General features: G+C 39.6%; 1 protein-coding gene across 1 annotated transcript in view; it reads right to left on the reverse strand.

Moving 5' to 3' along the window:
* The window catches only part of PLCE1 (phospholipase C epsilon 1), a 353,620-nt gene that overhangs the window by 144,396 nt on the left and 191,490 nt on the right, over positions 1–17,734 (reverse strand). The window contains exon 4 of the mRNA XM_070464116.1: positions 4,407–4,723. Coding sequence (XP_070320217.1) covers positions 4,407–4,723 — 317 coding nt within the window. The remainder of the gene's footprint in view (positions 1–4,406; positions 4,724–17,734) is intronic.

A 17,734-nucleotide genomic window follows, 5' to 3' on the forward strand; every position in this document is an offset into this window, starting at 1 on the left:
CTAATCATGTTCCATCACAGCCCTTCGCAAGAAAAGGGCGTGAACTCAGAGCTAGCTCAGATTTATGGTCAATCTGTATTTGCCTTTCATCTCTTCTCAAAGGCACGTGATAAAGTAAGTCATCTTTTTAGGAAAATTATCTACCAAAAAATGCCTATCTCCTTTTCGTAGAGATAATTGGCTCTGGAATTAATTCGAAGAGAAACTAAAAACAGGAAGATGGAAAAGAATGTGGACTAGAAGTAGAGGTGGGAGAAAGGAAGAAAGAGTGGGGAAAAGAAAAATATGATTTGAGACTGTCAGAGCAAGAGACACTGTGGGTGGCCAGGAAGTGAGCCTGCTGAGCCTGAGAGGAGCAAGAGAGAATACTGGCTTCTCAGAGCTTCAGCACAAGAATATGACTACAGAGAGGTGTCTGGGTCAAAAGGGTTTAGCAAACCCTGCCTTCCAAACCAAGGGGAGCAGGATTGAGCCCACCCCTAGGACCCCCTAGTGGCTCAGATGGTAAAGAATCTGCCTGCAATGCAGGTGAGACCTGGGTTTGATCCCTGGGTTGGGAAGATCCTCTGGAGAAGGAAATGGCAACCCACTCCAGTATTCTTGCCTGGAAAATCCCATGGATGGAGGAGCCTGGTGGGCTACAGTCCACGGGGTGGCAAAGAGTTGGACATGACTAAGGGACTAACACTTTTTACTTTTCACTAGGACCCCCTTGACTACCACTGGTTTGGGGGCTGGCTCCTTGTGCCTGCTTCTGCTTACTTACAAGGATAAAGAAAAGTCACTAGCAAGTACCAGTCTTGACATCGGGCAGGAGAAGGGGAAATGGGGAGAAATTTTGCTTCTAAGCCACAATCTAAATGGATTTTAAATGATTTATCTCCTGGCCTTCCTTAACATAAGCCAAACCCGTTTCAGTTATTTCATGACTGTGCTTGGAGTTGCATTTTCACCATATTTTCCTAAGAATTAATGTTATGTAACACTGCCTGAGAGGCATCAGGGATATTCTTCCCTTTCCCCAATATTACAGTTAAGTCCTTATGTAAAGAGTTGTTAGGATTTGGGAAACTTCTAGCTCATGATCACATTCTCCTGACAATTAGGAGCAAGTTTCCTCAGACCATGACCATGAGGCTTTCCTGCTCATGACAAGAACTGGTCATATTGTATTCTTGCCCAGAATGGCCTCCTCCCATTTCCTGAGATGGTCCCCCTCTATCCCAACCACCCCTCAAGGCCTGGCCGCAAACACTAGCGTGAGGCAGAGTCTGATCGCCCACCTGTATACTTCGGCTCCCACCATCTGTGTCACACAGCACGTAATTTCTGTCTTTTTTGGTATAGATTTGTGCCCCAGCCTGACTACAATCTAAGACTGGTAGCTTCTGACAGCCACAGACTGTTACTTACTTTCCTTAGTGCTTTTCCACTATGGTCTCCTGCTTCTGAGAAGTACAGAAAACAAGTCAACTGAAAGGTCAAATGCGTGAACAAATGCATTTGCCTTTCTCTTCAGTGACTAGCAATGAAGCTAGTATTCTCTCTCTTGTCTTTGAGATTCTCCCATGTTGAAGAAAAATATATTTTACTTCCATTGAGGAAAGTGCATTTATTTTGTATATCCAATTCTGAAAGAACCAAAGCATGGGATAATAATGTTGTAAATTTTCATCATATGTTGTTTAGTCGCTAAGTTGTGTCTGATTCTCTGAGATCCCCTGGACTGCAGCCCACCAGGCTTCCCTGTCCTTTACTAACTCCTGGAGTTTGTTCAAACTCATGTCCATTGAGTCAGTGATGCTAATTTCTTATTTAAAATAGATGTTTGGCACACCAATTTAAAAAAGAGAAGTTTACAGAATAGTAGGTGCTCAATAAATAAATCTTGAGTGAGTGAATGAATGAATGAATGGTAATAGGAAACTGGATAAAAATAGAAATGGTAGGAGTAGAAAAAGAGTAGATGCACAAGAAGTTAAAGGAGACCTTGGGCTAATTAAACTCTAAGTCAGAAATGCTTATTTTACTACAAACTTTAACTTGGTAATTCAACAAGTAGAGAGGCAAGGCAATTGGTTGAGAAGAAAATATACTTTAAAGACAGACATCTGGATCCTGACATCACTCAGCCACTGTGTGACCTTGGACAAGTGACTCAACCTCTCTGAGCTTCACTATTTTTTAAAAAAACCTTTTAATTTTGAAGTAATTTTAGATTTACAGGAAAGTTACAAAAATACAGAGAGTTCTTGTACATAGTTCACCCAACTTCTTCCAGTGTTAGCATCTTTCATAACCATAGTCCCACTATCACAACAAGGAAGTTAACATTGATACATTCATACAAATTAAACTACATGCATTATTAGAATTTCACCAGTTTCCCATCAATATCCTTCTTCTAGTCCAGGATATAATAGGGCCCCAAACTATATTTAGTTGAGCTCAAAATTCCTGGTCTCCTCTAGTTTTTGACAATTACCATTCATGACCCTGACACATTTGAAGAGTAGAATGGCCTTCAATTTGGGATTGTCTGATTTTTTTCTCATGTTGTGGTTCAAAGCCCAGGCTCTGAGACCTGACTCTGTGGGTTTCAGTATCGCTGTTGCCACCTACTACTAATGGGAACTTTTGAAAAGAATTTCATCTCCTCGTGTCTGTTTCCCCTTTGGTAAAATGGGGTTAATGACAAGAATCTGTCTCCCAAGGTTGGTTGTGAGGAACAAATAAGTGGCACATGTTAAATTATCAGCATGACAATGCTAGATGACTACTAGCAATTCCTATGAATCACCATCTCCCTTTGAGGAATGATGCTCACAGTATCTCTGGAACATAGAGCTGTTTGAGATCAGCCTCTAACACTCTCTTCATCCACTGGGCCTCACTGTCATGATATAACCATCATCAGGGTCATGATTGACTGGCTATGGAGGCTTCAAGGTGAGCTGCTATGGTTGGAAAGTGCTTAAGTAACAAAGATTGATTGATCCTCTGCAAATCAGAGATATATGAGACCTAGGATATTCTGTTAGCATTTAGGTAGTTTACTAAATGACGAGGAAACTACTGTATTTGTGGAATTCAACCAACCAACAACCACCAAACACCCAGACTGAAATTCTATGTTTTAATATTCAAGACAAGGAAATGAACTCTAAAAGAAATAAAATATAGAACAGAAAGCTCTGGGTGTGGGGTTAGGCTATGGAGTGAAAGTATTCTGTAAGTCCAAGAGCACAGCATCCCCTGACCCTAGCACTTCATAGAGACCTGCCTCTCTATCCTGTCCTTCATCCTTGGTCCAAGGTCACAGGGTGTCCAGCAAGCTCCCAGCAAGCTCCTAGACCTCTTACAATACCTCCCATCTAGGTGTTCCCAGAATCTGGTCACATCTGTCCTTTTTAGAAGTTGCTTCTGGCAAGGTCTCGGAGGCCTTGGAGGGACTTTCTTGGGCTGAGAAATTGATGGTATACAGAGGTCAGGAATGAGGCAATTCATTGTCCTTCAAGACCATGTTCCTCCCAGCACTCCTTACCCAGGTTATTAGTGTTTAATTTCTTCAGGGGAAAACTGACAATAGCAGATGGAGTGGGCTAGAAGGACCCCATGGGCAAGGGATCATGTCATCAAACTCCAAATTAAGACACCTGGGCTTACAAGCTTACAAAGAGGAAAGGAGAAGACAATTTGACAATGAGCCCGGGGAGAACATTTTGGCAAAGGCATACAGAAAATGAGGGGTTCTGGTTGTTCAAAGGGTGAAAGCTTGCAGAACGCGGTTATGCTATGGGATGGAGATGGGCTCAATTAGGTTGAAGGGTGAAGTGGAGTGAAAGGGAGGATGACAGTGTGTCTATCTCATTGCCTGAAAAGAAAACAGTCATCATGGAAGCGTCAAGACAGATAGGCAGATGAGATAGCAGTAACAAACAAACCTAAAAGGAGAAATGCCTAAAGGTCACTTACTAGCAGTTAGACAAAGACAAACATCATATGACATTGTTTATGTGTGGAATATAAAAAAATGGTACAAATGAACTTATTCACAAAACAGAAGTAGGGTCACAGATGCAGAAAACAAGCTTATGGTTACCAGGAGGAAAGCGCGGGAGGGACAAATTAGGTGATTGGGAGGGACATACATACACTACTATATATAAAACAGATAATTAATAAGGACCTATTGCATAGCACAGGGGACTCTACTTAATATTCTGTAATGTCCTATCAAGGAAAAGAATCTAAAAAGGCATATGTATATGTATAGCTTATTCACTTTGCTATACAGCAAAAACTGATACAACATTATAATCAATTATATTTTAATTAAAAATTAACTAAAAATGAAAAAAATCACTAGTGATTCAATCACAACAAATCTGAGAGTGGCTTCTTACCTCATTAAATCTCATCACAAGATCTTCGAGGGCGTTGTGCTCTCCATTCTGGGAGGTAAGAATGGATGCTGAGATGGATGCTTTGAGGGAGGGCAGGGACCTCTGGCGTTCTGTGGTGCCCAAGCCCCGGGTCAAGAAGAAAAGATAGTCAACTGGCAAGACCCTTCGGTAAATATTTTGCTCCTGCTCCATCAGGATGCTGGCGACTTCCTCTGGGAATTGGATGAGGGGCTTCAGATCAATCAGTTCTTTGCTGATCCCAGCTGAACTTGAAGGAAGGGCACTGGAATTGGCCATAGACGTGCCTGGTTGGCGTTCTGAAATAAAGCAACAGAAGCCATGGTTACACTGTGATTGGTATCCCCTACCACAGATATTTGGGCTTCCCAGGTGGTGCTAGAGCACGCTAAAGAACCAGGAGATGTAAGAGACACGGGTTTGATCCCTGGTTTGGGAAGATCCCCTGGAGGAGGGCATGGCAACCCACTCCAGTATCCTTGCCTGGAGAATCCCATGGACAGAGGAGCCTGGCTGGCTACAGTCCATAGGGTCGCAAAGAGCTGGACATGATTGAAACGACCTGGCATGCACACATGCACAAGATATTTACTTGAGAGCCATTCAGAATCTTACAGCTTTCTCCCTAGATGTACATTGACAGATGAAGGGATAAAGAAGTTCTGGTACATATATACAATGGAATATTACTCAGCTCATGAAAGGAACAAATTTGAGTCAGTTGAACTGAGGTGGATGAATCTAGAGCCTGTTATACAGAGTGAAGTAAGTCAGAAAGAGAAAAACAAATAATGTATATTAACACATATATATGAAATCTAGAAAAATGGTACTGATGAACCTATTTGCAGGGCAGGAATAGAGACACAGATGTAGAGAACAGACTTGTGGACACAGTGGTAGAGGGTGAGGAGAGGGTGAGACAAACCATTAAAACATATACATTACCATATGTAAAACAGATAGCTAATGGGAAGTTGCTATATAACACAGGAAGCTCAACCCTGGTGCTCTGTGACAACCTAGAGGGGTGGGATCGGGTGGGGGGTGGGAGGGAGGTTCAAGACGGAGGGATGTTTGTATACTTATGGCTGATTCATGTCATTGTATGGCAGAAACCAACAGAGTATTATAAAGCAATTATCTTCTAATTAAAAATAAAATTTAAAAAAATCTTATAGGTTTATCAACCAAAGTTTCTGCTTGGTGAAGAGTCTATACTATCTCTCCTGTTATGGAGACCTTTCTGATATCTGTCTTGCCCCCCTCCCACTCTTTGCTTTCCCATTTTCAGAAGCAGAAGTGATCTAGCACACCATCCCCTAACCAGTTCACTGTGACACTCTGCAGAGTATTAGTGAAGGAGAATGTACTATCTGCTTCCTCATCCTCCAGGGCTAACCATCAGTCTGCAAAGGAATGAGGGTGGGCACGGGCAAAGCAACTGAAATGGAAGAGGAAAGAAGGCTGTAGGGGGAGGAGGCCTATACACGTATAGGGATGTGCACCCTGTGTGCGAACATACCAGAGACCTAGGGACCCTCCGCACACCAGATTTCAAAACTTGACAGTCTACCCTGCCAATATCCCGCCCTCAAAGATGCCAGTTCCACTGAGATTTATCTGGGGGTTTGCAGGGGCAGAGGGCTTCCTTGATGGCTCAGACAGTAAAGAATCTGCCAGTCATGCAAGAAACCCAGGTTCAATCCCTGGGTTGTGAAGATTTCCTGGAGAAGGAAAGGGTAACCGACTCTAATATTCTTGCCTGGAGAATCCCATAGACAGAGGAGCCTAGTGGTCTATAGTCCATAGGGTTGCAAAGAGTCGGATACAACTGAGCGACAAACACTTTACTTTCCTTACAGGGACAGAACAACCTATACAAGTAAGGGAGAAATAGGTAATAAGGAGATGTATAAAAATAAATAAAATAAAGTTTATTTCCTGCTTCACAACTGATAATAAGAAGGTGGTAGCAGGAAGGAAGGTAGCAAGTACATTAGATAGAAGTCCCAAAGGCATTCATTCATAGACTCAAAATTATTCCCTTAGCACATGTTCAGTTTGCCACAGTGGATATCTCCACCTTCCACCTCTTCCTTTCCACTGACTCTTCTTTGCCTAGAGAGATGTTAATTACCTTTATCCTTAAACACAAACCAGTAAAATATCCCTTCTCCCTTAAACTCCAACTAGCCTTACCCTGCATTACCTACCTTCTCTAAAGGGTAGTCTACTTTCCTTGATTCCTTCCTCTATGAGTATGGTGACTATATCTTCTGATCCGAAACTCAAGCCATGCAGTCTGTTCAAATTAATAAATCAATAAGGATGTGGATGGAACAGAAAAGTGGAAACCAGGTCTGTCTTAGATGACAGTGTTGATGTGGAATACCAAATTATATCTGGTTCTCTCTAAGCTCATATTTGAAAATAATTAAAATAAGGCAGGTACTCAATCAAGCCTACAAGACCCCATTCTCCAACTTGCTGAATGGTTGAGAAAGTAACCAGATTTCCCCCAAACTGAGCCAGAATATGGCCTGAATGATGACGGAGGCAGATTTCAGTTTCTGATGCTGATAATTTAGGTACAGTAGAACTAGCCATATATAGTAAATCTTCCCAGAAGTAACCAGGTTTAAGACATGATTTCAAAGTATAGCATTCTGTGAAGGAAATAAAAATAACTCCCTAATCTTATGAAACAGCTGCTTATTTAACTTACATGCAGAGTACATCATGTGAAAAAAACCACAAGCTGGAATCAAGATTGCCAGGAGAATATCAATAACCTCAGATATCCAGATGATATGACCCTAAAGGGAGAACGCAAAGAGAAACTAAGAGCCTCTTGATGAAGGTGAAAGAGGAGAGTGAAAAAGCTGGCTTAAAACTCAGTATTCAAAAAATGAAGATCATGGCATCCAGTCCCATCACTTCATGGCAAATAGAAGGGGAAAAAGTGGAAACAGTGACAGATTTTATTTTCTTGGGCTCCAAAATCACTGTGGATGGTGACTGCAGCCATGAAATTAAAAGACACTCACTCTTCAGAAGGAAAGCTATGACAAATCTAGACAGCATATTAAAAATCAGAGACATTACTTTGCCGACAAAGGTCTGTCTAGTCAAAGCTATGGTTTTTCCAACAGTCATGTATGGATGTGAGAGTTGGACCATAAAGAAGGCTGAGCACTGAAGAATTGATGCTTTTGAATTGTGGTGCTGGAGAAGACTCTTGAGAGTCCCTTAGACAGCAAGGAGATCAAACCAGTCAATCCTAAAGGAAATCAACCCTGAATATTCACTGGAAAGACTGATGCTAAAGCTGAAGCTCCAATACTTTGGCCACCTGATGCAAAGAGCTGACCCGCTGAAAAAGACCCTCATGCTGGAGAAAATTGAGGGCAAGTGGAGAAGGGAGTGACAGAGGATGAGATGGTTGGATTAATTCAGGAGGTAGATAGTATTATTATGTGATATTCACATAAGGTAACATAAGTGGTCAGCTGGGAAGTTGGGATTTGAATTAGGGTCTTTTTGACCTCAGAGTTTGTGTTCTTGATCACTCAGCATATGACCTTATGTAGCAACAGAATATCACATTGGCATTATGGATTTTAGATGCATCGCAAGTGATTTATGTTAGTATTAAGTCAACTTCCTGTGCTTGCTTACTTGCAGTGGTCTGATGAGATGAACTCTTCAAACTCCAAAGGTAAGGATTTGACTCTAAAGAGGTGACAGTTTCAAAAAAAAAAAAAAAAAAATAAGAGGTGACAGTTCCATTCTTTGGTCAGCCTGGAACCATCATGTCAATCACAACATTACAATTACATTAAAATGTAGCAAACACTAGCGAAAAAGTGCCTTCTCCTTTCCTTCTTACAAATTCATATGAAAGTTCCCATGCTTGAAACCAACATTTTTGAAAGTGTATTACACTGAATTTATGCAAAACATGGTTCCTTGGTTACTAATTTAGAGACATACTGGGTTAAACAAAGTTAAACAAACTTTCTTTTTTCTATTTTAACTGCAGGACTTCTCACAGCCTTTAATAATTCCCATTAGGGGAAAAACTATCATAGCACACAGTAGCTATCCTCAGTTTTGCTATCTATCTCTATATCATTTACATGGAAATTATAGTTTCCTCAAAACTTTTGTCAACTGGGGGAAATAGGGCCTTGGGTACTTGTGAGGTTAGTGGTTCCAAAGAAGCTTGGCCTGCCATATTGCCAAAGACAATATATACAGGTCTATGTAAAGATCCAAGGGTGAGAGAGAACATTGCTTATTTAGGAAACTGCAAGTCATTGCCCAAGGCTGTAGTACATATTAACACAGATGAAGCATCCGTGTAGAAAATGAAGGCAGCTTTATTTTCTAGAAGGCACTACAGAACAGGTGTGGCTCATGAAGGATCAATGGGGGTGATAGAAGAATCCAAACATACATGTGAAGAAATGTACATCTTAAACTTTGGGGTCTCTGGGTGGACCTATACAATCACCCGACCTTGAAGGAGGAGAACCTGGGCCAAGTCTTCCCTTGAGGGATGCTGTGGTGACAGACATCCACTTAACCCTTGGTTCCTTCCTTCCTAGGACCAGAAAGCCCTGATCTTGCCTATAAACTTCTACTCCCAGGGACTGTCTACTATTTCATTGAACTTTTTTCTAATGTAGTTTTACAGTATTAAAAAGATATATCAAAATGTTATCTGAAAAATTCAGCCAGAGAACAAAATTCTAATCTCATGGGCACAAACTGGTTTGGTATTTGAGCAGTTCAGATTTTTCCAAATATTGCAGTACTGTTTTTGAAAAATTAGTTGAAATTGCAATTAGGGAAGAGTGAAGAAAAAACTTTTATTATATCTACTCTACCAATTTGTCTTTGATCTGAATTCATTTTGTAGACAATACTTTATTTTTTTAACTGAAGCCCTGGATTCATCAACCTCACACTTAGGTTAGTAGTCTTTGAGTGGTGTGATTCCAATCATATAAAATAAGACAGGAGAGGAAGGATGTTGATTTCTTTCTTTTATTTAAGATTCAAAGTTGACTTGCAGACACTAAATCTCAGGCAGAGTTGAAAATTGTTTTTCAACAGGGAAGTAATAGATTTAGATGGAGAAAGGTCAGCTAGTTGGTGATACTTTCTCATTATCTGTTATTGGTTTTTGGAGTAACAATCAATCTTGCAACAACTGTGTCTGGTCCTCAATACTGCATGATTTTATGAGTTCACAAATCAATGAAGCATATTATTTCTAAGTCATACTTTTTTTTAAAAAAAAGGGAAAAAACCAATATGCATAGATTGAGAATTAAACCATAGTCAGATAAAATACTTTATAAGTGATGGAAGAGCCTCATAGAGGAAGAAAATACGACAGTATTCCTATTAGTAAAAAATAACTTCTGTGCTCACACTGACTTCTAGAGAGACATGAGCCCACCATGAAAGTGTAAAAAATTAGAGAAGTATAAAGAAGAAAATTAAAACAATCAATAATCCTACACCCACAGATAATCTCTGCTAATACTTTTGTTGTAGCATTTCATATTTTTTCTACAAATGTACATAGCATTTACAAAATTAGGATCAGAACACATGCTTTTTTTTTCGAAGCAAACAAACAAACAAAAAACCCAACTTATTCTACAGTATACATTTCCCCAACTTTAAAACTAGTTTTCTAATATTTGATCTTAATAACTCTTTAGTAGTCAATGTTATGTTTACCATTTATGTCTATAAATAACACTGTGATAGAGTTTTTAAATATATAATTATATGTGCTTATTATATTTTCCAATAACATTGAAACAGAGAAAAATTCCCCACCCACACTGGGAAATTTCCAGGGAGCAGCAATTTCTTTTCACAGCACACATTAGTCAAATATTTTAGCCGTATTTCTCATTGATCACCTATTGTTTCTGATTATTTTGGGTAAACAAAATTAATTGAGCCAAAATTCATATAGTAAACTATAATAAGATGCCGTGCTTACAGAGGAAAGTGGCATTACTGGCTCAAAGTTAACAGGAGGGAAACTTTAGGGTGCCAGTGACAATCTAATGCCCTTGTACCCAGCAGGCCATTCCTGATGGCCAACCCAGTAGATGTGAATATTTCTAGAGCAGAGCCCAAGCAGGTCACCTGAACACCAGAGTCTGATCTGGCTGAGCCTCTTAAACCTATACTATTTACCCTTAAGGGATTCTGTGCTTCTATTTTATAATGATAATCATCAATAATAATACTAAATAAATTATAATATCATTAAATAATGTATAATAATCACTACTTACAGTATGCTAAGAATTGCTGTAAGCTCCCTAAAGAGGTCTCACTCAGTCCTCACAAGCACTTTAAGCCATAGCACCCTATGCTATTACTTTTTCAAAGCTTATTTTTAAAAATTATTTATTTATTTGGGAGTACCAGCTTTTACCTGAGGCATGAGGGATGTAGTTCCCTGACCAGAGATTAAACACGGGTCCCCTGCATTGGGAGCACAGAATCTTAGTCACTAGAAAACCAGGAAAGTTTTATTATTATTATACTCATTTTATATTATTATATACTCATTTTATTATTATACTCATTTTATTTATACCCTCTCCTATTATTATACTCATTTTAGCATACAGGGACTGAAGTTACAGAACTTATTCAGTATCATCCTGAGATTAGCGACGGAAGCCGTGCCACATCAGTCTGACACCCAAGTCCAGGCTCCCCAAATCAGCACCCTCTCTGGCTGGAAGGATTTGTTCCTCTTAGTGTCTCTATACAGCTGGTCTCCTAGTAGTAGGTAAATGAGGTGGGACTCAGACCAAATGATCGAGCTGGAAGGACCTCATTCAGGAACAGCTAGGACAAACTTTCCACACCTTACAAATCAGGAAACAGCGCCTCTAAGAGATCAAGCTTCTTGCCCAAGGTCATGGAGCTGATTATCGGCAAAGCTGGTCTCCGACTCCCAGTCGAGAACTCCCTCTCTACTCTACTGTCTCCCCTACTTAGTGTGGGTAGAACCTCAGGTTTGTACACTCCTGGGGGGAATCTCCCCCAGAGGAAGAAAACAAGGTAATGGAGAGTATAATCCAGTGGTTACGAGTGGAGTCCTGGCGGTCACGCAGGAGTGGGGCTGCAGCCCAGTTCAGGCCCTGACTTGCTGACTGACCTTGGGTAAGTTCTCTACAACCATGTCACAATGATGATGGGGAAATTAAAATGAGAAAATGCATGCAAAAACGTTTAGCACATATTCAGCTCTCAGTAGTTAACTGTTTTTTTTATTGTAGTGAATTTATCCTTTGAAAGAGGAAGGAATCTTGGGGCCTTTCATCTTGGAAGTCAGATGGAGAGACTTAGTCATATATCAAACCATTTCAGGGTATGGAAACTTTTGCTTTGTTTTTATAACCTGCAACTTGTACCCTCTGGTATGGTGCCCACCATAATCAAGCATTTTTTAGAGATCCTCATTTATTCATAGGAAAATATCCACCACATTTTGCCATACATTTCAGTAATAGATTCCCCACTTAAAAAAAAGTTATCCCCTCCCCACCCCAAATTTGCTGTTCTTAACTTGGCAGCTGTCCCCTCTATGAAGAGTCACATCCCTTCTAGTTTGGCATCATCAGCAAACCTCATTGAAAAGTCAGAATAGTCTCAGAGTTAAATCCTTTCATGTAAAATACTGCTGAGTTATTTATGTCCATTCTTTTTTTTTTAATTGAGATATAATTCACATACCATAAAACTCATTTTTGAAAGTATACAATTCAGCGATTTTTCAGTATGTTCATGGAGTTGAATTGTTGTCATAGTTAGTTTTAGAACATTTTTTTTATCACTGCTACTTCCTTTAAGGCTCAGCAAGTAAAAAATCCACCTGCAGTGCAGAAGACACAGGAGACGCGGGTTCGATCCCACATCAGGAAGATCCCCTGGAGAAGGAAATTGCAATCCACTCTAGTGCTCTTGCCTGGACAATCCCATGGACAGAGGATCCTGGCAGGCTACAGTCCGCGGGGTCACAAAGAGTCAGACACAACTGAGCGATAATATTAGAATATATGCACACACATCATCAGTCATTCCTCCTGGCCCAACTCATATCAGCCCCCGATAACCACTACCCTGTCTCTATGGATTTGTACATTCTCTAAAACTGAATCATACAGTATGTGGCCTTTTGTGTATGGCTTCTTTCAGTTATAATATTTTCAAGGTAAATCAATGTTATAGCATGGATCAGTACTTCATTTCTTATTTTGGCTAAATAAGATTCCATCTTACATATATACCAAATTTTGTCTATCCATTCATCAGGTAATGAACATTTGTGCTGTTTCCACCTTTTGATGATCATGAATAGTGCTATTACAAATATTTGTGTAAAATCTTCTGTGTGGGTAAATACCTAGGAACGGGATTGATGGATCGTATGATAACTCTGTGTTTAGCAGTTATTGAAGAATGCTCAAACTGTTCTCCTCAGGGACTGCACCAATTTACATTCCCTCAGCAATGTACAGGGCTCCAATTTCTTCACATCCAGGTCAACATTTGTTTTCCTTAAATTTTTTTTAAAATTATAGCCATCCTAGTGAATGTGAAGTGGTATCTCATGGTTTTGATTTGCATATTCCTAGTCACTAACAATGTTGAACATGTTTTCGTGTGCTTACTGGTCATCTGTATACTTCTTTTGAAAAATACTGACTTAAGTCCTTTGCCCAACTTTGAATTGGGTTGTTTTGTTGTTGTTGTTGAGTTTTATATATATTCTGGATATTAACTTCTTATCATTTATGTTATTTGCAAATATTTTATCCCATTCTGTGTGCTATCTTTTAGCTTTACTGATAGTGTTCTTTGACAAACAATTTTTTTAAAAAAAATGGCAATATAGTTGATTTACAATATTGTGTTAGTTTCAGGTGTACAGCAAAGTGATTCAGTTACATATATATATTTTTTTCAGATTATCTTTAATAATAAATTATAAGACATTAGATATCACGAAATTTTTAATTTTGATAAAGTCCTATTTTCCATGTTTCTTCTGTTGACTGTGCTTTTGGTGTCATATCCAAAATTCATTGCCATATACAATGTCATGATGCTTTCCCCCTATGTTTCATAGCTTTAGGTTTTATATTTAGTTCTTTGATTTGTTTTAGGTTAATTTCTATATACAGTGTAAGGCAAGGGTCCAAATTCATTTTTGTACATGTGTATCCAATTTTCCCAGCATCATTTTTGGAAAAAACCTTCCCCACTGAATGATCTTTGTTGAAAATTATTTGATCATATATGCAAGGGTTTACTTCTGGGATCTCTATTCCATACTTTTGGTATGATTACTGTAGCTTTGTAGTAAATTTAGAAATTGAACGTGTGAGTCTTCCAATTTTTTTCACTTTTAATGTTTATTTTAAAAAGTTATTTTGGCTATTTTGGGACCCTGAAAGTCCATGTGAATTTTAGAATCAGCATGTTAATTCCCCCAAAACAGCAGGTAGATTTGGTAGGGATTGCACTGAATCAGTAGATTACTTTGGGGAGTAAGGCCAGTTTAACAATATTAGTTTTAAATTCATGACCACAGGAGGTCTTTCCACTTATTGAAGTCTTTTAAAATTCTTTTTTTTCAAATTAATTAATTAATTTTTTTTTACTTTACAATATTGTATTGGTTTTGCCATACATTGACTTGAATCCTCCATGGGTGTACATGTGTTCCCCATCCTGAACCCCCCTCCCACCTCCCTCCCCATCCCATCCCTCTGGGTCATCCCAGTGCACCAGCCCTGAGCACCCTGTCTCATGCATCGAACCTGGACTGGCGATTCGTTTCACATATGATAATTTACATGTTTCAATGCCATTCTCCCATATCATCCCACCCTCGCCCTCTCCCAGAGTCCAAAAGACTGTTCAATACATCTGTGTCTCTTTTGCTGTCTTGTTCTTTCAACAATGCTTTATAGTTTTTAGTGTACAAGTCTTGAATTTCTTCTGTTAAATTTATTCCTGAGTATTTTATTATTTTTGATGCTGCTGTAAATGAAGCAGTTTTTGTAACTTCACTATCATATTGTTCATGGCCAGTGTGCAAAAGTATGACTGAGTTTCTGTCTTGCAAGCCTGCTGGATTCAGTTAATAATTCTAATAGGAGCTTAGTGGATTCCTTATCATTTTCTATATATGAGATCAGGTTATCTGATAACAGAGATAGTTTTACTTCTTTGTTTCCAGTTGGAACACCTTTTGTTTCTTTTTCTTACCTAATTTCCCTAGCAAGACCCTCCAACAAATGTGGAACAAAAGCAGTGAGAATAGATATCTTTGTCCGGTTCCTGATCTCGGGTGAAAAATTCTCAGTCTTCCACTGTAACACATTATATTAGCTGTAGGTTTTTCATAGATGCACTTTATCAGGTTAGAGAAGCTCCCTTCTATTCCTATTTTGTTTAATGCTTTTATTGTAAAAGGGTATTGGATTTTGTCAAATGATTTTTCTGCATCTATTGAGATGATCATGTGGTTGTTATCCATTATTCTATTAATATGGTGCATTAGTTTAATTTTCATGTTTAACTGCATATTTATTTTATATTAATATATCACATATTCAAGTACAGCCTAACTGAGAAAAGCCTTGTATGAGACCAGCAGACGTTTATTGTTTATTTGCAGTTCTGACCTTAACTTGGACCTGTACATTGGACAAGAACAGATGGCAAACTGGGACGTGACTGTAACCATGACTTCAAACCACAAACACTCTGATATTTTTAAAAATTATGTTTGTTTTAAAGAAAGGAAATGTATATTTTAAAAATGCATGTTGAAAATTGTTGTTTGTTATTATAATCACATTTTCAACCCATGGTGATATGAGTATCAATTAAAATAGCTCTATGACTTAAAAGAAAACTGGTGCATGTTATTTCTGATTTAAAACATATTGTTTTAGAACTGACCTGTACCAGACTTTGGGTAGCTCAAAGTCACTTAATAAGAAAAACACACGTCGACCTGGAATTTATTTATTTCTTTTTGCCCATAAAAGGCAGTACTAATTGTACTGACAGCATTACTTGCTAACATTTTATTTAAGTAACTCCTTTAGTCCTACCAATGACTCTGGTCTAAGTATGATTAAATGTTAGTCAATCAGTCATGTCCAACTCTTTGTGACCCCCATGGACAGTAGCCCACCAGGCTCCTCTGTCCATGGACTTCTCCAGGCAAGAATACTGGAGTGAGTTGCCACTCCCTTCTCCAGGGGGATCTTCCTGACCCAGGATCAAACCTGGATCACCTGCATTGTAGGCAGATACTTGGCCGTCTGAGCCACCAGGGAAGCCCCCAAGTATGATTAAATATTTCATTTTATAGCTGAGGAAATGCCAAAGGTTAAGTAACTTGCCTAAATACTCACAGGTAGTGAGTAGTGATGCCAGGAATTTGACTCAGACTCATTTGACTTCAAAGTCCATTCTCTTCACCATTTCTTGTACTTTGGGTACCACAGTTAAAGTTACACACAAATTCAAAACTGTTCATTTCCCCTTTTCAACTAAAATAAGACCAAAACCTGAAGGCGTAAGGATTCACATTGTGTCACTTGTTGACCAAATGTTATTTCAACTCAAATCCTCAGGAAGTACTTACCATGTGAATTCAGCCTATTGGATGTACCTTATCTAATAGTGGACACGACTGTGTAGAAACTATTTTGTATTTAATTATGCAATATCATTTGAGTAGAAGATCTTTACTGACAAAGTTAAAGCCACCTTTAAGAGGGGCCATGCCAAAGTGGCTAGTGATAGATTGGAGGAAATTATGATTTGGTGCATTAAAATTACCATGCGAATGTCATGGAGCAGGAGCCTGGTAATCTGTAAGTCTAAGCCTAACACCGTGGACCTTCCCTGAGTCTGGCCTCAGGACACTACATGATCTTGGCTTTCCTCTTTACTCTCCAGAAATGACACTGGTTTCTGAGTCTTCTTGCAGCTCCTGAGCCTGAACTCTACAGTCTCATTCTCTCACCTCTCTCTTTCCTAGAAATGTTCATCTCAAGCTGCAACCATCACAGCTAAGCAGATGACTTTGTAAATGTGTAATTCCAGTTCTGACCTCTCACTTAGCTCCAATCCTGATGCTTCTGTTGGGAGGGTCTACTCAAACAACCAGCATCTTAGAGTGAAGTTAGGCAAGTTGAACTTCTATTTAGGGTGTCACCTTCACTTCCTTAGGTCCAAATTCTTGGGGACTTTGTTACTCATCCACCTCCTGGGCTGAGTTTGCATCTACTAGTTATTTCCAGAATTAGTCGCTTCCATCCCATTTTCATTGCTTTCTCTCAGTCTACCCGCATGGATGTCTGCATCAACCTCTTGACTGTCCTCCACTATAAGATGTTCAAAAGAATCCTCACAAGACCTTTCTTAGGCCAAAGTCTAGGGGGTTAGCAAGGCCATTTGATTCTGTGACATGATGTCCATGATGGCAGTGGGACGTGGGAGAAGGGAGCCAGTTCAATAAAATGTGTAAAGAAAACACATACGGGTTTCAAGATGTCTAAGAGAGACCTCACGCTTTCTTCCTGAGGCCAGCTCCTCTTTGATTTGGTATAAAACAGTCATAAGACCTGGAATAACAGCTGTCATCCTCTCTCGGAGCAGCAGACACAAAAGAAGTGCTGGTGCCCGTTCCTGGACATGAGTACATGCAAAGCCTCTGGTATCCGTGATCCTGAGCCAGACTGCTGCCAGCTGTGGCTGTGCAATCCAGGGCTTCATGCCTGGGTACCTTGGGCACCTTCAATCTCATGTCTCCCACCAGAGGCATGTGATAAGGAGGTGGTAAAGAAGGAGCCCTGGGCTGCACATGCAATTCGGGAGACTGATCAGGTGCCCGGGCTCTGAAATGGGATGGAACTAAGTTCAAATCCTGCTCACCCCCCCTTTAGTTGCTTAACCCTGTAATTAATCTCTTTAATTTAACAGGCCATCTGTTCAGCTTCCTGTGAACTCCCAGCTGGAAGGCGAACAAACCACCACTAAAGAAACAAGAAGATGGGGAAAATCAGTTTTCTTCAACTCCTTAGAAGTGGAATATCATCTGTGGTTGGGACAAACACTGGCATACCTCTGAAGGTGGATGGGGGTGGGACCATCATGAGGCTCTTGAAGTGTCTTTTAAAACAGAGACACCCACTTAGCCTAATGACAGAGGTTTGAGTTTGTGGACT

Source organism: Odocoileus virginianus, unplaced genomic scaffold, assembly GCF_023699985.2.
Source record: "Odocoileus virginianus isolate 20LAN1187 ecotype Illinois unplaced genomic scaffold, Ovbor_1.2 Unplaced_Contig_15, whole genome shotgun sequence".
Taxonomy (NCBI): Eukaryota; Metazoa; Chordata; class Mammalia; order Artiodactyla; family Cervidae; genus Odocoileus; species Odocoileus virginianus.